General features: G+C 46.0%; 1 protein-coding gene and 3 non-coding genes across 4 annotated transcripts; 3 read left to right on the top strand and 1 right to left on the bottom strand.

Moving 5' to 3' along the window:
* Positions 1 to 2,209: 2,209 nt before the first annotated feature.
* Positions 2,210 to 2,328, top strand: LOC130198669 (5S ribosomal RNA). The gene has a single exon (XR_008832675.1). It is a non-coding gene; the product is annotated as a 5S ribosomal RNA (ribosomal RNA).
* A 753-nt stretch (positions 2,329 to 3,081) lies between these two features.
* Positions 3,082 to 3,200, top strand: LOC130198678 (5S ribosomal RNA). Its single transcript, XR_008832684.1, has one exon. It is a non-coding gene; the product is annotated as a 5S ribosomal RNA (ribosomal RNA).
* Positions 3,201 to 5,836: 2,636 nt separating this feature from the next.
* Positions 5,837 to 5,955, top strand: LOC130198677 (5S ribosomal RNA). Its single transcript, XR_008832683.1, has one exon. It is a non-coding gene; the product is annotated as a 5S ribosomal RNA (ribosomal RNA).
* A 2,045-nt stretch (positions 5,956 to 8,000) lies between these two features.
* Positions 8,001 to 20,099, bottom strand: LOC130198200 (cilia- and flagella-associated protein 46-like). The gene is made up of 18 exons (XM_056421350.1): positions 19,868 to 20,099; positions 19,620 to 19,779; positions 18,955 to 19,027; positions 18,608 to 18,743; positions 18,344 to 18,527; positions 17,957 to 18,110; positions 16,644 to 16,858; positions 16,429 to 16,551; positions 15,936 to 16,097; positions 14,437 to 14,585; positions 13,909 to 14,007; positions 13,769 to 13,829; positions 13,054 to 13,206; positions 10,738 to 10,938; positions 10,570 to 10,676; positions 10,270 to 10,452; positions 9,239 to 9,377; positions 8,001 to 8,099 (listed from the first exon to the last, which is right to left on the bottom strand). Exons 1-18 carry the CDS (start codon positions 19,972 to 19,974, stop codon positions 8,097 to 8,099), a joined length of 2,409 nt encoding a protein of 802 aa, XP_056277325.1. The 5' UTR covers positions 19,975 to 20,099; the 3' UTR covers positions 8,001 to 8,096.
* Between the last annotated feature and the right edge of the window lie 2,401 nt (positions 20,100 to 22,500).

The raw sequence follows: 22,500 nt of genomic DNA, 5'->3' as shown, positions 1-22,500 counted from the left end.
GCTGCAGCTCCTGAGCTCCAACGATCCTCCAGCCTCAGCCTCCCGGTAACTTGGATTACAGGTACGCGCCACCGCACCCGGCGAGAATCAGGTTGATTCGGAGAAGATTTGGGCTTTTACAAACGTGACGTCGTCAGTGTTATCAAGTGTAATCTTGTGATGAAAACAAAACCTGCATCTGAATTTGTACAATTTAACCTCAATAACTAATGGCAACGTGACTATTAAGTATGGCGACTGGGATTGCCTCTGGTTCCCTGTTTGACACTAAACCATCCTCATGAGAAATCCTCTGCTTGTTTGGGTCGCCAGGAAACTGTTGGTGAGTCTTTCAGTTTTAAGCCTGTTACTGTTACTGAAGTGCACAAAGCCCTTAAACTTTTAGACACAAGAAAACCGGCAGGTCCGGATAACCTAGAACCATATTTTTTAAAGTTAGCTGCTGATTTGATTGCACCTCCTTTAACATATATTTTTAATCTTTCCTTACTTTCAAACGAAATTCCCCTTATATGGAAGTCTGCCTTTGTTCTCCCCCTGTTAAAAGGAGGAGACCCCACACTTTTAAATAATTACAGGCCTATCTCCAAACTGTCTGTTTTAGCTAAGACACTAGAATCCCTTGTGTGAGCAACTTAAGGAGTTTTTAATCATAAACAATATTTTATCTGTCTATCAATCAGGTTTTAGAAAAACATAGTACAACCACAGCAGCGTTAAAGGTAGTAAATGATTTTATTGAATCTTTGGACAATAAACAACACTGTGCAGCCCTTTTTATTGATTTGTCCAAGGCTTTCGACACTGTCGATCATGCAGTAATGAAGCAGAGACTTCTTACTATTGGACTGTCAAAACATACTGTTTGTTGGTTTGAAAATTATTTATCAAACCGATCACAGTGTGTACAGGCTGAAGGCATCACCTCGAGTTCTCTTGATATAATAAAAGGTGTGCCACAGGGTTCAGTCCTTGGACCACTTTTATTCACAATTTATATTAACAGTATCGGTCAAAATGTGCCAAATGCCAATTTTCACTTTTATGCAGACGATACTGTCATTTACTGTTTGCTCCTACACAGCATCAGGCTCTCTTACACTTACAAACAGCCTTCGATACTGTGCAACACTCTTTAATGAGTTGAAATTATTGTTGAATCCTGATAAAACGAAGTTGATGATGTTTACAAACTCAAAAACAAAGCCATTAAACCTTCCAGCTATGATTTCATTTCAGGGCAATGTGATTGAGTCTGTATCATCATATAAATACCTGGGATTCTTGATTGATGACTCTCTCTTTTAAACCTCATATTCAGCAACTTGTTAAGAAGTTGAAAGTGAGGCTGGGTTTCTATTTCCGAAATAAGTCTTGCTTTTCTTTTAATGCTAAAAAGAGACTTGTTGCTGCTACTTTTATGCCTGTGATTTATTTTGGTGATGTCTTATATATGCATGCATCTTCTCAATGTCTCCACTCCTTAGATACTGTCTACCATGGAGCATTGAGGTTCATCACAAATCTTAAGGCTCTGACTCACCATTGCTCCCTGTATGCGAGGGTTGGTTGGACCTCTGTCCATCCGGAGACAAAATCATTGGCATGTCCTTATTTATAAAGCTATTCTCCACGTACTTCCATCGTATCTTTGGACGCTAATTCAGCTGAAAACCCTGAAGCTACCATCTTCGCTCTGTGACCTCTGCTCAAGGCCTCCTCTTGCTCTCCGTCCCTCACGTCCGTTTGGAAATGGGGAAAAGAGGTTTTAAGTTTGCTGCTCCTGCGGCTTGGAATTTGCTGCAGACAGACCTGGGTCTCCGGGAGCCGGTCTCCTTAGGTGTTTTTAAAAATAGATTGAAAATATTGGAGGGAAATTCATCTAGCTGTCGATGACGGCGGTATGTGCTCCTGTGTAAGCTGGGTCATGTTGACTTGAGACTTAGTTTTGGTTTTATTCATGCTGTGATTTAGTTTTTCGTTTTATATATTGTCTGTCACTGTTTTATGTTTTATGTTGTATTGTAAACTTTGTGTGACGTGCTGCTGCTGCTGTCTTGGCCAGGACACTCTTGTAAAGGAGATTTTTAATCTCAATGAGGCATTTCCTGGTTAAATAAATAAAAAAATAAAAAATAAAAAAATATGTTGCATGATGACAGTGGCACGCTGAGGTGCTTCAAAAGTCCCTTTGCTAGGCTCAGCCTTTGCTTACGGCCACACCTCCCTGGTCGAGCCCGATCTCATCTGATCTCGGAAGCTAAGCAGGGTTGGGCCTGGTCAGTACTTGGATGGGAGACTGCCTGGGAATACCAGGTGCTGTAAGCATTTTAATCTTCACGCTGAGAAAATACGCACAGTCGACAAGTGAGCGCACCAACTTCCTGCAGCACACAAATCAAATGTGGCGTGATCAGCTACAGCCGATCATGGCCAAGCGGAGCAGGCGTTCTGTGCATGGACTTCGGACAGGAGACAGTGATGAAGCAAGGTTGCTTTTGCTTTTGCTGGTGTTGGAGTTGTTGTCTCAGCTGTTTGTTGACCAGTAGAAACAGTGTAAAAAGACTGGGTCCCGCTGTGTAACTCAGGCTGCACTACAGCGCTTATTCACAGGCGCGATCCCACTACTGAGCGGCACAGGGCCTTTGACCTGCTCCGTGCCCGACCTGGGTCGGTGCAGCCCTCCTTAGACGACCTGGAGGTCCCGGGCTCCCCGGGACCGCCATATCGATACCGAACTTAGTGCGGACACCCGATCGGCATAGTGCGCTGCAGCTCAGAGCTCCTGAGCTCCAACGATCCTCCAGCCTCAGCCTCCCGGTAACTTGGATTACAGGTACGCCACCGCACCCGGCGAGAATCAGGTTGATTCGGAGAAGATTTGGGCTTTTACAAACGTGACGTCGTCAGTGTTATCAAGTGTAATCTTGTGATGAAAACAAAACCTGCATCTGAATTTGTACAATTTAACCTCAATAACTAATGGCAACGTGACTATTAAGTATGGCGACTGGGATATGTTGCATGATGACAGTGGCACGCTGAGGTGCTTCAAAAGTCCCTTTGCTAGGCTCAGCCTTTGCTTACGGCCACACCTCCCTGGTCGCGCCTGATCTTGTCTGATCTCGGAAGCTAAGCAGGGTTGGGCCTGGTCAGTACTTGGATGGGAGACTGCCTGGGAATACCAGGTGCTGTAAGCATTTTAATCTTCACGCTGAGAAAATACGCACAGTCGACAAGTGAGCGCACCAACTTCCTGCAGCACACAAATCAAATATGGCGTGATCAGCTGCAGCCAATCATGGCCAAGCGGAGCAGGCGTTCTGTGCATGGACTTCGGACAGGAGACAGTGATGAAGCAAGGTTGCTTTTGCTGGTGTTGGAGTTGGAGTTGTTGTCTCAGCTGTTGGTTGACCAGTAGAAACAGTGTACAAAGACTTGGTCCCGCTATGTAACTCAAGCTGCACTACAGCGCTTATTCACAGGCGCGATCCCACTACTGAGCGGCACGGGGCCTTTGACCTGCTCCGTGTCCGACCTGGGTCGGTGCAGCCCTCCTTAGACGACCTGGAGGTCCCGGGCTCCCCTGGGACCGCCATATCGATACCGAACTTAGTGCGGACACCCGATCGGCATAGTGCGCTGCAGCTCAGAGCTCCTGAGCTCCAACGATCCTCCAGCCTCAGCCTCCCGGTAACTTGGATTACAGGTACGCGCACCCGGCGAGAATCAGGTTGATTCGGAGAAGATTTGGGCTTTTACAAACGTGACGTCGTCAGTGTTATCAAGTGTAATCTTGTGATGAAAACAAAACCTGCATCTGAATTTGTACAATTTAACCTCAATAACTAATGGCAACGTGACTATTAAGTATGGCGACTGGGATTGCCTCTGGTTCCCTGTTTGACACTAAACCATCCTCATGAGAAATCCTCTGCTTGTTTGGGTCGCCAGGAAACTGTTGGTGAGTCTTTCAGTTTAAGCCTGTTACTGTTACTGAAGTGCACAAAGCCCTTAAACTTTTAGACACAAGAAAACCGCAGGTCCGATAACCTAGAACTATATTTTTAAAGTTAGCTGCTGATTTTATTGCACCTCCTTTAACATATATTTTAATCTTTCCTTACTTTCAAACGAAATTCCCTTATATGGAAGTCTGCCTTTGTTCTCCCCTGTTAAAGGAGGAGACCCCACACTTTTAAATAATTACAGGCCTATCTCCAAACTGTCTGTTTTAGCTAAGACACTAGAATCCCTTGTGAGTGAGCAACTTAAGGAGTTTTAATCATAAACAATATTTTATCTGTCTATCAATCAGGTTTTAGAAAACATAGTACAACCACAGCAGCGTTAAAGGTAGTAAATGATTTTATTGAATCTTTGGACAATAAACAACACTGTGCAGCCCTTTTATTGATTTGTCCAAGGCGACACTGTCGATCATGCAGTAATGAAGCAGAGACTTCTTACTATTGGACTGTCAAAACATACTGTTTGTTGGTTTGAAAATTATTTATCAAACCGATCACAGTGTGTACAGGCTGAAGGCATCACCTCGAGTTCTCTTGATATAATAAAAGGTGTGCCACAGGGTTCAGTCCTTGGACCACTTTATTCACAATTTATATTAACAGTATCGGTCAAAATGTGCCAAATGCCAATTTTCACTTTATGCAGACGATACTGTCATTTACTGTTCTGCCCTACAGCATCAGGCTCTCTTACACTTACAAACAGCCTTCGATACTGTGCAACACTCTTTTAATGAGTTGAAATTATTGTTGAATCCTGATAAAACGAAGTTGATGATGTTTACAAACTCAAAAACAAAGCCATTAAACCTTCCAGCTATGATTTCATTTCAGGGCAATGTGATTGAGTCTGTATCATCATATAAATACCTGGGATTCTTGATTGATGACTCTCTCTTTAAACCTCATATTCAGCAACTTGTTAAGAAGTTGAAAGTGAGGCTGGGTTTCTATTTCCGAAATAAGTCTTGCTTTTCTTTTAATGCTAAAAAGAGACTTGTTGCTGCTACTTTTATGCCTGTGATTGATTTTGGTGATGTCTTATATATGCATGCATCTTCTCAATGTCTCCACTCCTTAGATACTGTCTACCATGGAGCATTGAGGTTCATCACAAATCTTAAGGCTCTGACTCACCATTGCTCCCTGTATGCGAGGGTTGGTTGGACTCCTCTGTCCATCCGGAGACAAAATCATTGGCATGTCCTTATTTATAAAGCTATTCTCCACGTACTTCCATCGTATCTTTGGACGCTAATTCAGCTGAAAAACCCTGGAAGCTACCATCTTCGCTCTGTGACCTCTGCTCAAGGCCTCCTCTTGCTCTCAGTCCTCACGTCCGCTTTGGAAATGGGAAAAGAGGTTTTAAGTTTGCTGCTCTGCGGCTTGGAATTTGCTGCAGACAGACCTGGGTCTCCGGGAGCCGGTCTCCTTAGGTGTTTTTAAAAATAGATTGAAAATATTGGAGGGAAATTGATCTAGCTGTCGATGACGGCGGTATGTGCTCCTGTGTAAGCTGGGTCGTGTTGACTTGAGACTTAGTTTTGGTTTTATTCATGCTGTGATTTAGTTTTTCGTTTTATATATTGTCTGTCACTGTTTTATGTTTTATGTTGTATTGTAAACTTTGTGTGACGTGCTGCTGCTGCTGTCTTGGCCAGGACACTCTTGTAAAGGAGATTTTTAATCTCAATGAGGCATTTCCTGGTTAAATAAATAAAAAAATAAAAAAATAAAAAATATGTTGCATGATGACAGTGGCACGCTGAGGTGCTTCAAAAGTCCCTTTGCTAGGCTCAGCCTTTGCTTACGGCCACACCTCCCTGGTTGCGCCTGATCTTGTCTGATCTCGGAAGCTAAGCAGGGTTGGGCCTGGTCAGTACTTGGATGGGAGACTGCCTGGGAATACCAGGTGCTGTAAGCATTTTAATCTTCACGCTGAGAAAATACGCACAGTCGACAAGTGAGCGCACCAACTTCCTGCAGCACACAAATCAAATATGGCATGATCAGCTGCAGCCAATCATGGCCAAGCGGAGCAGGCGTTCTGTGCATGGACTTCGGACAGGAGACAGTGATGAAGCAAGGTTGCTTTTGCTGGTGTTGGAGTTGGAGTTGTTGTCTCAGCTGTTGGTTGACCAGTAGAAACAGTGTACAAAGACTTGGTCCCGCTATGTAACTCAAGCTGCACTACAGCGCTTATTCACAGGCGCGATCCCACTACTGAGCGGCACGGGGCCTTTGACCTGCTCCGTGTCCGACCTGGGTCGGTGCAGCCCTCCCAGACGACCTGGAGGTCCCGGGCTCTCCCGGGACCGCCATATCGATACCGAACTTAGTGCGGACACCCGATCGGCATAGTGCGCTGCAGCTCAGAGCTCCTGAGCTCCAGCGATCCTCCAGCCTCAGCCTCAGCCTCCCGGTAACTTGGATTACAGGCACGCGTCACCGCACCCGTCGAGAATCCGACTCATTACATTTCTGTCGTATTCGTTGAATAACTCTGTTACATTGTTCATATGTTTTTCCTGATCCGACGTGAGGCCCCGGGTCCGGGATGTCCGATGTGTCCAGAGTGTAAAGCCCTCTGAGGGTTAAACAAACTGAAGTGCATGTCTTAAAGTCCGGGTGCAGGTGCGTCTCCGGTACCTTTGTGTGGTTCCTCTCTGTTCAGCCGACTGTGGAGCAGCTGGAGGGAGAAGTCCCGAGACATGGAGCTCAGGCCTCCGCCCTGCAGCACCGTCAGGGCCTCCAGGGGCAACTACAGCAGCCCCGTCCCCCGCACCACGCACTCCCCCGGGCCCCTGGAATTTAGCTGCGCAAAATTTTTACAGAACTCATTGTTTATTATAATCTTTTAAGATGTCGCCCGGCCAATCAACCAGAAGGTTGTTACCATCAAAGAGTGGGCTGAATTGATCCATGCGTGGACGTGGACAACTCAGCCACTCAACAAGCCCTTTGCGGGGCAACAGGCTCGGTCAGGGAATAGGTCGAGCCTGTTGCTTTGCCGGAACAGGCCGGCCAGGATCTGACCGAGATTATGGATAACAACAAGATCAAGTTTGATGAAACCCTGAAGATCGATCCGCAGGAGAAGGTGGAAAACACCAAGATTAGTTTTATAAATACGGAGGAGTCCGTTGATCAAGAAAAACATTTAATCTGAGATATGCAGCTGCAGAGAAACCCTGCATCATCCGTCAAGAGAACGTTACAACCAGTGAAGACACTCAGAAGACCCACGCATGGGGAACAGAGTCGCTGGAGAAAGCCCTTTGCGGGGCGAAAGGTCTCGGTCAGAGCTACGACCGAGATGGTGGCTAACAACAAGATCAAGTTTGAGAACACTTTGAATCTCGAGCCGGTGGAAAATAATCGTCTGTGACTAAAGAAAAGACTTCCCTCCAAACGGAGCGGTCAACAACAAAGACCAGCTGGAGACATAGCAGCTCTGAACGAGACGGTGAAACAAAGGCCGCTCGACCTCAAGGCCGCTCGACCTTTTGTTTTGTTTTGTTTATTTTCTTTTATGATTTTGTATTGATTTTGCAAACACAGGAATGATGAATAATGCCACTTCCAAGAAGTTGGGGTATACAGAACGTTACATTCAGTCGTTTGGAAAAATACAAATACAAAATCAGATGGGACCTTTGAGAATTTAGTACCGATGTCAAAGAAAAAGACTTTAAGGTGTTTAAAGTCAAAGTCATACGCGGGTAAAGCCATGGAGATAAGCCGCTAAAACTCACAGGAGTAAACGCAGCTTAAGGCGCTGAGAGGTTTCAAACTTTTATTTCGTTTTGTTTTATTCTTTTTTTTTTATTTTCATGATTTTGCAAACACAAGAATGAAGAATAATACCACCGCCAAGAAGTTGGGGTATACAGAACTTTACATTCAGTCGTTTGGAAAAATCCAAATACAAAATTAGGAAGGAGGGAGGGAGGGGGGGGGGGTAACTAGAAAATTACCCACAAGCCTCCCAAAAAAAAGGCACTGGTAATGGTACTCCTGGTTTACTGGGATGGGGTTCGATACCCTGAAGTGTCGGTAATCGGCTCACTGTTGAGAATGAGAAACTGAGATCTGCCTTGAAGAACACCAACGACCAGGAGACTCAACATTTATCAACAGAAAACCGAGAAGATCTATTTATTTAATTTAACTTCTATCTCCTCCGTGAATCGCCACCTTAACGTGGTGGAGGAGTTTGAGAGGCTCAGTGATCCCGGGAGCTATGTTGTCCGGGGGTCTCCCAAGGCAAACAGGTCTCGGGTGAGAGTCCAGACTAAGAGCGGTTCAAAAGCCCTGATGAATAGCAGCACACGAGCTTCAGCTACCTCGCCCGGACACGGGAAACCGGGGCACCCTCCCGGAACCAGACCCAGGAGTGGAGCTCATCGGCGAGCGTCTGGTGGCCGGGCCTTCGCCTATGGGGCCCGGTCGGGCTCAGCCCGAAGAAACAACATGGAGCAGCAACCCTGTGGACCCACCACCCGCAGGGACAATCATCGGGGTCGGGTGCTATGTAGACCGGGCGGCAGGCTGGGCGGGGGGCCTGGGCGAGCCGATCGCCGGCGGCATAGACCAGCTCTAGGGACGTGGAACGTCACCGCTAAGGGGAAGGAGCCAGAGCTGGTGCGGGAGGGGGAGCAGTACCAACTAGATCTAGTTGGGCTCACCTCCACGCACAGCGCTGGCTCTGGAACCAAGCTCCTGGAGAAGGGTTGGACTCTCTTCTTTTCTGGAGTTGCCCAGGGTGAGAGGCGCCGGGCGGGAGTGGGGATACTCACAAGCCCCCGGCTGAGCGCTGCTGTTGGAGTTTGCCCCGGAGAACGAGAGGGTCGCCTCCCTGCGCCTACGGGTTGCGGGGAGTAAGGCTCTGACTGTGGTTTGTGCTTATGCACCAAACCGCAGTTCAGAGTATCCGGCCTTCCTCAAAAAGGAGAAACACACTCTGATAATTCTCTAAATGGGATCAAACGTCCTTCACGGGCCGGCAGTTCTACCCACGACTCAGCTTCTGGGCCCAGAAGAGTCACAGCTGGTACCACGAGTTTTGCGTTTCTCCTCCGTTCTCTGCTTCTGTTGTTCATCGTCAGCGTTTTCTCCTGAAGGTGTGAGACACGGAATGCCTCCCGAAGGCATCGTTCAAGACGAAAGGCGTGTTTTTGGAGGAACGCCGCATGCACTGTACTTACCTCCTGCTGTGAGGGCAGCAGCGTCTGAGCGGTCAGCGCCACGTGTTCCTGCTCCGTGACGGCGAGCTGCAGCTGGGAGACGCCGTCGAGCAGGAAGCGCCGCTTGTCTTCTGCGCGAGCGGAGCGGCCGGCGAGGGTTCTGCAGGTACATTGTTGGTGCAACAAAGACAAGGAGAGGATGTGAGAGCAGACTCGTGCTAGAAAAACTTACACAAGCACATTGTTTTCCTACGTGGCAAGAGTGAGTGATTAAAAGGATTAGTGGCGTTCACTAATTTATACATAGTAAGAATTTACTAGAAGGATGAGTCAGAAACTTACATTATCGTCAACAAAAATAAAAAATATATACGAAGACAACGGTATGTAAAAGGAATATTCTGTTGACCATTTTATCATCATCAATGATCATCATCATCATCATAGCGTGGCAATTTACAGAGAGGTTTGTTCAATTTTGGTGTCATTTTTTAGGACGACAACAAAAGCAAGTGACGAGACAAGATGCAAGTGAGAAAAACAGTTGATTGTGTCCGCTCAACATTGTTTATGACTTAAGAACAGGTGGAAAAAAAGTGTTGCAAGGATAAAAACAAATGTTTGTTCCTGTACTACTCATTTCAGCCACAAGAGATAGATAGATAGATATGTACTTTATTAATCCCCAAGGGGAAATTTGTCAAGAGGGTGATCATGCTCTAAATAAGTCTTATCCGGGTCGGTTTTAATGTGTTTCTGCCCATTTATATATTTTGTGTGACCAAGTTGTGGAACACTATTGTCGTGGCTTTCTTTTGGCTGGACATCTGACATCAGGGAGAACCTGAAGGTTTTTAGTCCTGATTCGTGTTACACTTCAGCTTGTGTTCTTGCATGAGGCCCATTGTGTTTCAGGTGTGATGGTAGTATAAAAATAAGATGTAACTGTCAAAGCTACCTCCATGCACCCAAGTAGAGTAAACATTGTATTTGCATAGGGCATATCGGACGGCAGTGTGATTGAGGTCTGTAGTGGCTCCGGACGGACTGACCTCAGACCGTGTGCGTACTCGGCATGCGTCTCTGCTGCGTGGTCTTTGTAGCCCAGTTTAATGAAACCACTGGCGCACTCTCTGAGGGTATCGCAGGCGGCCATCAGCCTCTGGACCGCCTCGTTGCTAAATCTCTTCCCGGGTTCACCGCCACCAAGGGCACGTATAGATTCAACGGCACCCCTGGAACACAACAAAGCGCATAGGACCAGGATGTACATTCCCTTCACCCACTGGATAGTGCAGCTCAAAAATGACAAAGACATCCTAATAGAAAAGGACAACACAGAGCTCTGTTACCTCATCTCTAACGAGGTGATGAAGAATATAATTTCTGGGGCTCGGTTTACCCGCCGCTCCAGAACCAGCTTCAGGGCCACACAGCCTCGTTTTATAATCTGTTCAGCCTGCCGAAGAAAAGAAGGTCATTGTTGCGTCGAGGGCTTTTAGAAGGTTGTGTGTCCGTACCTTGGTGTGTGCGTCTTGGTCCCTCTGGCCCACCACAGCTCTGACATTGGTGAGGGTGAGCTGGTACCAGAACTCCTCATCCCCTCCCAGAGCGTGGGCTTCGTCCAGCAGAATCAGAGCCTGAGCAAAGTTCTGCTCCTCACAAGCCAGCACGGCCAGGCTGAGCAAACTTCTAGCCATCGTCGTCAGGTCTCTGAGCTCCTGGACGGAAGGAGATGGAGTCAGGGTTCATACACATTTTTACCCATAGATTTCTAGGACTTTTCCATGACTTTAAAACAAATTTCCATGACTAAAAGTTTCGTGAAATCTCGGTGTATACATGAAAAAGTGACAACATTTAGTATTCAAACAAACAATGAGAATTCCAAAGCACACAGTATAACCTTAATAAATGAGATAGAATAGTTTGATTAAAAGAATAAATATTTCTATAAATGTTTATTCTTTTAATCAAACTATTGTCATTTACTTGCAAATCCATCTGTTTGAATTGTAAATAGTTTTTCAATAGTTGTGACATCGGCACTTTGCTTGAACACGTTGGACAACGAGAGACTCTTGAAGTGAAGGAGCCCCAATGAGCAGCGATATGAGCCTTTGTGACGCTCGGCGTAGCAGTTGCCCTTGCTGTGGTGAGCTAGCTGGTGTAGCTTCTAGCTGTAGCTTCTAGCTGTAGCTTCCAGATCTGTAGCTTCTAGCCCTGAAGCTTCTAGCCATGTAGTTTCTAGCCATGTGGCTTCTAGCTGTCTAGCTTATAGCGCTGTAGCTTCTAGCTCTGTAGTTTCTAGCTCTGTAGCTTGTAGCTCTCTAGCTTCTAGCTCTGTAGCTTCTAGCTCTGTAGCTTGTAGCTGTCTAGCTTCTAGCTCTGTAGTTTCTAGTTATGTAGCTTCTATCTCTGTTGCTTGTAGCTGTCTAGCTTCTAGCTCTGTAGCTTGTAGCTCTCTAGCTTCTAGCTCTGTAGCTTCTAGCTCTCTAGCTTCTAGCTCTGTAGCTTCTAGCTGTGTAGCTTCTAGCTCTGTAGCTTCTAGCTGTCTAGCTTCTAGCTCTGTAGCTTCTAGCTGTCTAGCTTCTAGCTCTGTAGCTTCTAGCTCTGTAGCTTCTAGCTGTCTAGCTTCTAGCTCTGTAGCTTCTAGCTCTGTAGCTTCTAGCTCTGTAGCTTGTAGCTGTCTAGCTTCTAGCTCTGTAGCTTCTAGCTCTGTAGCTTCTAGCTCTGTAGCTTCTAGCTGTCTAGCTTCTAGCTCTGTAGCTTCTAGCTTTCTATCTATGTAGCTCCCAGCTCTGTAGCTCTGTAGCTTGTAGCTGTCAAGCTTCTAGCTCTGTAGCTTCTAGCTCTGTAGCTTCTAGCTGTCTAGCTTCTAGCTCTGTAGGTCTGTAGCTTTCTAGCTTCTAGCTCTGTAGCTTCTAGCTGTCTAGCTTCTAGCTCTGTAGCTTCTAGCTGTCTAGCTTCTAGCTCTGTAGCTTCTAGCTCTGTAGCTTCTAGCTCTGTAGCTTGTAGCTCTCTAGCTTCTAGCTCTGTAGCTTCTAGCTGTCTAGCTTCTAGCTCTGTTGCTTGTAGCTGTCTAGCTTCTAGCTGTCCCTGAGCTACTGTTGCTATGGCAACCAAACTTTTCAGTTAAGCAGTTAAGGTGCGTTTTACTCGCTACTATTTATTCTATATATATATATATATATATATATATATATAATAAATAGTAGCGAGTAAAACGCACCTTTATTGAAAAGTTTGGTTGCCATAGCAACAGTAGCTCAGGGACAGCTAGAAGCTCTCTAGCTTCTAGCTATGTAGCTTCTAGCTCTGTAGCTTCTAGCTGTCCCTGAGCTACTGTTGCTATGGCAACCAAACTTTTCAGTTCAGCAGTTAAGGTGCGTTTTACTCGCAACTATTTATTATATATAAATATATAATTATATTATATATAAATATATAATAAATAGTAGCGAGTAAAACGCACCTTTACTGAAAAGTTTGGTTGCCATAGCAACAGTAGCTCAGGGCCATTTACACTTTTCCCCATTGAATTCGTACTGTGGAGTGAATAGAAACAGAACGCACAGCAACTGGGTTTTAAGGAGCGTTTTGAAGTGTTTACGGAGCAATCCAACTCGCTTCCTTCTCATCTCATGATGAGAGTCTAGAGCTGAAGGTAGAGAAAAGGTTTACAGGCTGCAAGGGAAGCAGTCAGTGATCCTGGAAACAGGAATTTAGTTACAAGATAACTAAACTCCTGATTTAGTAAATATGTACTTTGTCAATAGATTTCTGATCCCCTTGGAGTGAGAGAAAAACACAATTCCCTGAGAGCAGGAGCTCACCTCAGCCACACAGTGGGCCTCTGCCAGCAGCTGCCTGGCTGCCTGATGGAGTCCGAGACCGAGGCAAACATCAGCTTTGTCCAGCCAGATGTGCTGAGCACTCACTTCCCTCTTCTGCTGCCCAAAGCCAACCACTCCATCCCCCTCCACCTTCTGAAAGATCACCAAAATGGACAATTAGCTTTTTTATATACATTAAATGGTAAACAGATATAATACAGGGGTCATACACATGTCGACCAATGGGTGTCCAGGACTTTTCCACGACTTTAAACCAAATTTCCATGACCAAACATTTTGTGAACCTCGGTGTATACATAAAAAAGTGATACGATTTATTATTTAAACGAACTATGAGAATTCCAAAGCATACAGTATATAACCCTAAATGACACAAATGAATGAGACAATAGTTTGATTAAAAGAATAAACATTTATGTTTTTTCAGTTAAGGTGCGTTCACTTGCAGCGCAGAAAAGTATCAGAGCGTTTGCCGGCTTATATTTAGAGCGTCATTCTTTTAAAAGCATATTCATTGTTTAAAACTCAGCGTAAATACACATATGAATACAACACATGTCCAGGATTTTTCCAGGTTTTCCATGACGTACGAACCCTGACAATAATGTTTGAACTGCCAACTTGTGATAGATTTAAGACACACGGGTATACAAGTTAATAACAGATATATCTCTGTTGTGAGGAGCAGGCTGACCTGATTGGCCCCTTGGTGAAGGCCTCTTCCCTCGTGTGAAACAGCAATCGCTCTGTGGCACCTGAACCATGAATATAATATCACAGGTCGTTAAAAGCTCAACGCACAGCCAATGAATATGTGCGGCCGCGTCGTCGTACCTCATCTGTTCTTGTTCTTGGATTCGACTTAGACTCAGGAGCTTCTCCTGGTACGGGGAATGGGTCTCCAGACCCAGCTGACTGCAGCGCCTCACAATTCTGGCGGGGGGGGGGCAACACAAAGTAAATGGTAGATGAACCTGTACTTGAAATGACATCATTCATCCATTCACATGCATTTATACACCGTGGGAGGGGCTAAGGTGCCCCCTGCACATCAGGAGTAGCTAACGCTCACACACATACTCATACACACATTCATACACACACCATTTCACGGTTTGCATCTTCAACTTGCAGCGGCACACTATTCAAATAAAATAAATTGGAGTGTTGGAAATGGCCTGAAATATTTTTTAAAGTGTCGGATCTAGCGTTGCACTCCCATGACAACAGGATCCAAATGAATGCAGCATAACCAGAGGTATCATGTTTTTAACCCCTTCCAAAACCTGGCGTCTAGAATACCCACAATGCAACTGGACTGCGGACAGATGGGGTGTGTGTTTCTCTCATCGGTGTTCTTACCGAAGTCGGTAGAGGTCGGAGAGGCCGCTCCTATCCAACAGGTCGTGGGCAATGGTCTCGGCAAGATGCATGATGGGTAAGGTCAGGTGGTCGAGTGAGAGTGAGCACAACTCTCTCTCCAGAAGGTCGAGATAAAACAGGCTTTGAGTCTGCAGCCGAACAAAAGAAAAGGAAATCAAGAAGAGGAAATCACATTCTCACATGTTGAATTCTCTCCAGAGCTTCATCAGAAGAGGAAGAGGCCCGCGGCGCCGAGCTGCATCACAACAATATAAATACAAAATACAACACGCACTGATTTCAGTAATTGCAAATGCAAACACAAGGATTCACAGATATATTCCAATGCACAGATCAATAAATTACGATTTATATAAATATTTCTGCATTTCAATATAGATTGTTCTATTTGTTTGTGGATTTTTATCTATTTGTTTGTGGATTGCACTGCATTTGTTTGTGAATCGCTGCACATGTGTTTGTGTGTTTTTGAGCCTTCCCGGCCGCCTTCTGATTGGCTGCTGAGAGGTCTATGTTAAAAAAAAAGCATTTGCGAATCGAGCCACGGCAGGGGAGTCTCAAAAACCCACAAACCAATGCAGTGCGATCAACAAACAAACAAATAGTAATTTATTCACGTGTCCATTGGAATGTATTTTTAAATTGAGTATATTTGTTAATTGTTCTGTGTGCATTTGTGAATCTGATTTATTTGATTATAATAATTTAGGATAGGAATATATAAGCTTATTTTGCTTCTACCTATACTTTTTCAGTCTTTCTGTTTTGTATATTATATAAAAAATTATTGTCTTGTATTGCAATGATTGACTGAATAAAATACACAACAACAACAATCTTTGTGTTTGCATTTGTGAGTCTCTGTGAGCATTTCTAATTATTGAGACTGATCTGACCCCAATTTCCTTCCGGTCACTCCCCTGCATGCAACTTAATTCTTCACTTTCATACACTTAAATATACGTAACTCTTCACTTTAAATACACGTGTCACTTTAAACTGACCTTCACTGGTTAAAGCTCTGAAACCTGCCCGTCTGTGTACTTTATCTAATATTCTTATTATATATATATATATTCTTAATTCTCTTACTGTGTTGATTGTCGTTGATTGTTGTCAATGTTATTGTCTCTTGTCGCACCACCCACCGTGACACATTCCTTGTATGTGAGAACATAAATGGCACGGTTGGTTTCCAAATGATTTAGTCTCCCGTGTAACAAAAACAAACCCATCAGAGTGGTTGTAGAGTGCACGATTAAAGACGAGTGGATAACTTATGGATGATTTCCTTATTGAGATGATGTGTGTGGCATTGTGTTTGATTCAAACCTCTTCCACCAGCATAATGCAAAATAACATTCTAAAGGTTCTGATCCGACCCCGTAGCGGAGCCGTTCATTCGATATACAACCAGCAGCTGAAAACAAAGAAGGAACTCGGGGCCACAGCCCACACGGCTCCTGACGCCCAGAGACCTGCTTGGTGATGCTGAGTGTGTTGACACAGTGGGGGTTGCTGTTGGTTCTGAAGATGAGCCGGGCCTGCTGAGGACAGGCGTAGCGAGCCCAGTCCTGTGGGCTGGAGGGGAGCTCCTGGTCCAGGACCACGGGTTTAGGCCTCTCCTCTACGGGGGTCGGCTGGTGCAACAGATCAGACACATCATGTACATGTTGTTGTTATTGTTCACTCTGATATTAAGTAAATACCTCTCGAGAACATTTTGACCGACACTAATAGTGAATGTAGATAAAGGGCACATTGTCAGTCTTGTGTCACGTCGCCTCAGGCAATGAAAAGGAAGAAGTTTGAACTCATAATGAACATTTCAAAGCTTTGTTTCCTTTCCATCAGACGGACTGAGAGTGTAAACAACAGCTGACAAACAAGTGAAGTAACCGCTTCATCGCTCCAGAGTAAATACCTCGGGCTTTACACTGACGCCGTGTTCATCACCAACATTTCACTTACATCTATCCCTTTTTTGCCTTTGCCCTTGTCTTTGCCTTTTTTGGATCCAGCGGAGGTCGGGGGCGGGGCCGGCTGGTTCTTGGCCATCTCGTTGGATATCTCCCAACCTACAGCCATGGACACCTGGAGCGACAGCCAGGGGGGCAAACAATGAGCATTCGACATTAGGTGAGGCGCTTGAATAGCAGCCGCTCCGTCGTCCACGTGGTCAGTACCTGCCATATGCGCAGCACGAAGACGGAGGCCCTGAGCAGGTTGAGCCGGCGCTCGGGTGAAGTCCTGTCGGCCATGACGGCGAGCAGAGTGTGTGCTCGCACCAAGCCGTCCAGACGTCGCACCTCCTTCAGACTCGACAGACTCTCCGTCCAGGAGGAGCCCCGCGTTCCCACCGGGGACTCTGAGCTCAGAGACCTTTTTGGAGACGTGACCTCTAGAGAACAAACATGAAAAGATCCACTGTGACAACGAGTTGAGCAGAAACACGAATCCTCTGTCGGTGTCACATCAAGCGGCGTCATTACGACGAGAATCACACATAAAGCCAACGGTACACAGGTGCATACGCCTCCACTTTCCTATTATTTGGCTGTGCGCTTGGCCTCTTGGGGGAATAGAGACATACTAGTTCATATCAGAACTCAAAGGACTTCTCAAAGTTGCTGCTACTCTCAGCGGGTACCCACAGGGGATGTTGAGAAATCTTTTTCTTCGTCTGGACCTTTTGCTCTGAACAATATTTGCCTGGCTCAATGTTTACCCAATCAGAAACGAGGCCACAGACACATAGATGATGCAACTATCAAACAGCTGTTGCTCGGCTTCTGTCTGGATCAGATGTCGGTGCCGAGTCCAAAAGGTTCTCTAACTTGTTCTGTCACGCTCCACTTGGAGGAAGAAAGACGTTCGTGCCCCAACAAAGTTGTAACAAAATAGTCAACGCTGAATCTTTATCGAAATAACGTTTTGTGACTCCTCCATCTGTGCTTTTTAAAATATTATAACTACTTTGCAATCACTTTCAAGTAAACCAGATAAAAAATGAATATGTTTTCACTCACTTAGAATACAATCAGTGCAAAAAATTATAATATTTGGCATATTGGCTGCAATTAATCTGAATATCTTTTAAAGATAATAACAATAAAGTTGCAACGTGTGAAAAACTAAGACAAAACAAATTCAAATATTAGGCTATAAAGAGTTTTACAAAGCATATCTTTTTTTTTAAACAACAATAACGTGCAACCTTTGCAAAACCAAACGAGTGCAGACATGTGTGAGTCGTCACGTGTTATCATTATTATACGCTGCAATGAGCTTTTCATGACACAACTTTTTAAAACGGGGTTGCATACTTGATACGGCCTCTCTCAATAAAGCTCCATGTTGAGCTCTTGTTTTGAAGGGCTACGGTTTGAGAGCCACTGAAACCCTGAGGTATCCGCTTCACGGCCACACGGCGGCACCGTGAACGACCTGGCCGCTCACACCGTTGTGTCGTGACGCGATAAACGAGACGCGGCTCTACCTGACCCCTCGGCCCGCTCGCGTCCCACGAGCAGCAGGAGGTCCACGGCCCACTGGACCTGGCGCCGGGCGGCGGCTTTGGGGAAGTCGTGACCGTACAACCACTCTCCAAACTCCAGCAGGAGGCCGGCCTTCTCCCACCGAGTCTCTTCACCCTGCTCACAGACAGGAGAACAAGGCCATTTAAATCCTGCAGTGGCGCAGCGGCTCCACACGGTGGTGCTAGAGACTCGGCTTTAAAGCATATCCCCTTTGCTCAGTGGAAAAAGATGACATCATAATATAACTTTAAGACTGGCATGTACTAATGTGACATCATGATCCATCTATTCATCGGCTGATGTGTCGGGGGTTGGGTGATGATACAGAAATGGTGCCACAGCATTACCAGCAGGCAGGTGATGGACTTCTGGTAGCAGGTGAGCTGCTGGGTGATGTTGCCGGCACACAGCGCCACCTGGTGCCACATCGATGAACAGCACTGCTCCTCTTCGTCTTGGAACCTCTGCATGTCCGCCAGTACACTTCCCCCCAGTTGAGCTTTCACCAGTATTCTGTGTTTCAGCAGAGGTCTGAAACACACCGAGGACGGCACCACGTCGCTGTGTCTACGTCTCTGTGACATCGTTGTCGTCTTTCTCTCGGTACTCACAGCCGGTGTCTGGAGCGAGGCGTGTCCCTGATGGCTCGGTCCAGCAGCTGCTGAGCACCGGCCCAGTCGGTTCTCTCCAGGTGGACGTGGAGCAACAGGCTGTACATGGCGGCTCTCAGGGAGAGGTCCTCCTCCTCTACGCACACGCAGACGTGATATTTAGGTGGTTGACCTGTGTTGCGTGTGCTCATAACGCACTCATCAATGCTCACACATTCAGCTTTCCCAAATGGAAATGTTTGTTTAACGTGGAATTAATGACGATTTCCTCATTCATAGCATCGAAGTACAAAGAGCAATGTGAAAAGGATCAGACAGAACCAAGTCAGGGTTCTTTGACCTCTCACCTGAGGCTTCGTGTTTAGAGCTCCCAAGAGGCGGAGCTGTGAGGGTCAGCGATGCTCTCCCTTTGTTCTGTTTCTGGGATGAGAAGGGGAAGGATTCTACTCAGGGGGGTTCCGGCAGAGTGTTGCTGGTGTTGGGTCCTACTTAAAGCTCACTGACGTATAATGTGGATTGTTATGTAATTATAACCTTTGTTGAAATAATTTTAAATGATGTTTATCTGGACGGATTATAGTGTGGAGCTGTATAATCTTTTAACAACAATGTCATCATGTTTCTGCTATAATATATATATACATATATATATATTACTGTATGTTGTATGCATATATATATTTATATATATACTGTATACATTTATGTATATATATACACATACAACAACCAGTAATGTTGTCTTTACTTATATACTGTATGTTATATATATATATATATATATATATAACATACAGTATGTATATAGATCTATATAGATATCGATCTATATTTCCATATATATATATACACACAGCAACATGAAATGAATCTATTGCTTTGTGTGAGACAGTTAATGTGACTTGGTGTTAGTTGTATATATATATATATATACACACACACACACACAGCAACATGAAATGCATGTGTTGCTGTGTGTGAGACGGTTAATGTGGCTGGAGGAGGTCCACACATGCTTCCTGTTGGTGTGAACCAGAGCAGACAGGATCTCCTCCAGCGGCTCCAGGAGCTGCCGCCTCCCCTCAGGAGTCTGAGTCAGGGGGAGGCATGTGCTCCAGTAGCGGCCGGCGGCGGCGACGCACAGCGCCGGACTCTCCGCCTGCTCCGCGTTTCTACGGAGGAGACAACAGGCACATGGCCGGTTTGGACCTGTAGCATGTGGAGGTGCAGCGGCCCGGGGCGTCGCGTCTGAACAAGCACCTGACAGCGGCCAGCAGCAGCTCCATGGCCTCCCCGTAGGCGTGGAGGTCTCCACCGCTCTCACGCACCAACGCCAAAGCTCGCAAACAACCGGCGCCGCTCAGCATCCCTCAAAGGTCAAAGGTCAGGGATGTCTATGTGTACAGATTGTAAAGCCCTCTGAGGGGAATTTGTAATTTGTGAAAATGGGCGATACAAATAAATTGAACTGAATTGAATCCACCCCGGCATTTCTGAGATGACCTTATTGTTTCTATATGTCGGCGTCGGCCGACTCCACTCACAGAACGCGGGCCGTGGTGCCGAGGCTCGCTGCTGCCGCCGCCTCCAGCTGCAGAGCGCTGCCGGTGCAGCGCAGCACCGAGCGATGGTCCTTGGCGTGGTGGCAGACGGCGGCCAGCTGGCACCACGCATGCAGCTCCACCACGGCGTCGCTCCAGCTGCACTCAGACGCCATGCTCACCAGCTTTTAGAGAGAGAGGGAGAGAGGGGGGGGAGAGAGAGAGAGGAGAGAGGGAATGGGACAGGAGGAGAGGGAGAGGGAGAGGGAGAGAGAGAGAGGGAGGGAGAGAGAGGGGAATGGGACAGGAGGAGAGGAGAGGGAGAGAGAGAGAGGGAGAGAGGGGAATGGGACAGGAGAGGAGGGGGGAGAGGGAGAGAGGGAGGGAGGGAGAGGGAGGAGGGGGGAGGAGGGAGAGAGGGGAATGGGACAGGAGGAGAGGGAGAGGGAGAGAGAGAGAGAGAGAGAGGGAGGGAGAGAGGGGAATGGGACAGGAGGAGAGGAGGGGGGGTGAAGAGTGAGTGAGTGAAAAGAGGGAGGTGTGACAAAAAGATGGGAGGCAGAGAGAGCGAAAGAGAGGGAGAGAGAGGAGAGGGGAAGAGGACAGGAGGAGAGGAGGTGTGTGGGTGGGAAAAGAGGTGAAGAGTGAGTGAGAGAAAAGATGAGAAGAGGGAGGGGTGACACAAATACAGGAGGTATTTAAATGGGAGGTAATGTAGACACATGGGTGGAATGAGTGAAAAGGGGGGAAAGGACAGAGAGACAAGATACACGCACAAAAGGTCAAAAGGTCAAAGGGCCGTTGGTTCTCCACAGAGTTGCCTAAGTTCTGAACCAGCCGGCCGGCTGACGGCCATCAAGGCAGAGACAGAGACACACGGCGAGCTGCAGACGGGCTCCGGGAGCTCGTGGTTCCACGAGGAGACGGCGAGGAGGCGGCGAGGAGACGTACGTACCTCCGGGAGGCCGGGAACAGAGAACTCCTTGTGCCGGGGGCTCCGGTTGCACTGGAGCATCTCCACGGCCACCAGCACGCGCGTCATGGCCGACGCCTCCTCGTCCTCGCACTGTGGACACGGGGAAGAGGGCCGTGCATTACACAGCGGCCCCTCAGCGTTACCACGGAGATGAACACACCCAGGGGTTATTATTATGTAATACATGAAGTCGCAACGCTCCGTGAGGGGCTCATCTCCGTGTCTCGTCTCCATAAAGACAGTTATCACCTCCTTCCTCCAGCATGAAGAACTCACCACTAGTTCTGCTTCATACGTGTTGAAGACGTCCCACAGACGTGTGAACATGTAGCGCCCTCTTGTTTGGGTTCATTACATTAATATAATATATATATATATTTATACATGACATCACCCGTAGGCTCACACTTTCACCGATGAAGTCACTGTTACGTCTGAAAGACTTCCTCTTTCAGCGCTACGAGAGCGGAACATCTAACGCTGTTATTGTGTTCATAACATTATAATATATGTTATTGTGTTCATAACATTATAATATATAATATATGTTATTGTGTTCATAACATTATAATATATGTTATTGTGTTCATAACATTATAATATATGTTATTGTGTTCATAACATTATAATATATAATATGTTATTGTGTTCATAACATTATAATATATGTTATTGTGTTCATAACATTATAATATGTTATTGTGTTCATAACATTATAATATATAATATATGTTATTGTGTTCATAACATTATAATATATAATATATGTTTTTGTGTTCATAACATTATAATTAGGGCTGTGAAACGAGTAAAAAAATTTAATCGGGTTAATCACAGGTTTCTGTGGATTAATCATGATTAATCACATATTACCGATATTCTCGGTATATTTTGTGAGAACATAGAGATTTATGACAAAAGACGGATATATACATTTATACATTCTTCTATACAATGGTGCTGCAACTCAGCAGTTATTTAGCAGTTTTCTTCCATCTGGAACATTAATACATCTTCATCCTAAACAGAATGTTTAACCCTCCTGTTACCTTTCGGGTCAATTTGACCCCATTCAATGTTTAATGTCGGTGTTCTTTGGGGTCTTAAAGGGGAGTGGCGTCACAACGTGTTGAGACCCTGATCTACAGGAAGTAAAAGTCGTAACAAGGTTTCCGTAGGTGAACCTGCGGAAGGATCATTACCGATGAACAGACCGTCTGCATGAGAGCGGACAGAGTTCAGATTGAAGTGGTGTATTGGAAGCTCATTTTGCAAGTGACTTTTTTTCCGTCCCAATGTGCGCGCACACGCCGGCATCCGAGCTCTGCGGCGGCGAGGCGGAGATCGGAGTCGTGTTAACGCGACACTAGAGACAG

The sequence above is a fragment of the Pseudoliparis swirei genome, chromosome 8 (assembly GCF_029220125.1).
Source record: "Pseudoliparis swirei isolate HS2019 ecotype Mariana Trench chromosome 8, NWPU_hadal_v1, whole genome shotgun sequence".
Taxonomy (NCBI): Eukaryota; Metazoa; Chordata; class Actinopteri; order Perciformes; family Liparidae; genus Pseudoliparis; species Pseudoliparis swirei.
The sequence above is the reverse complement of the archived record's forward strand: the minus strand, read 5'-3'. Positions and strand labels throughout refer to the sequence as shown.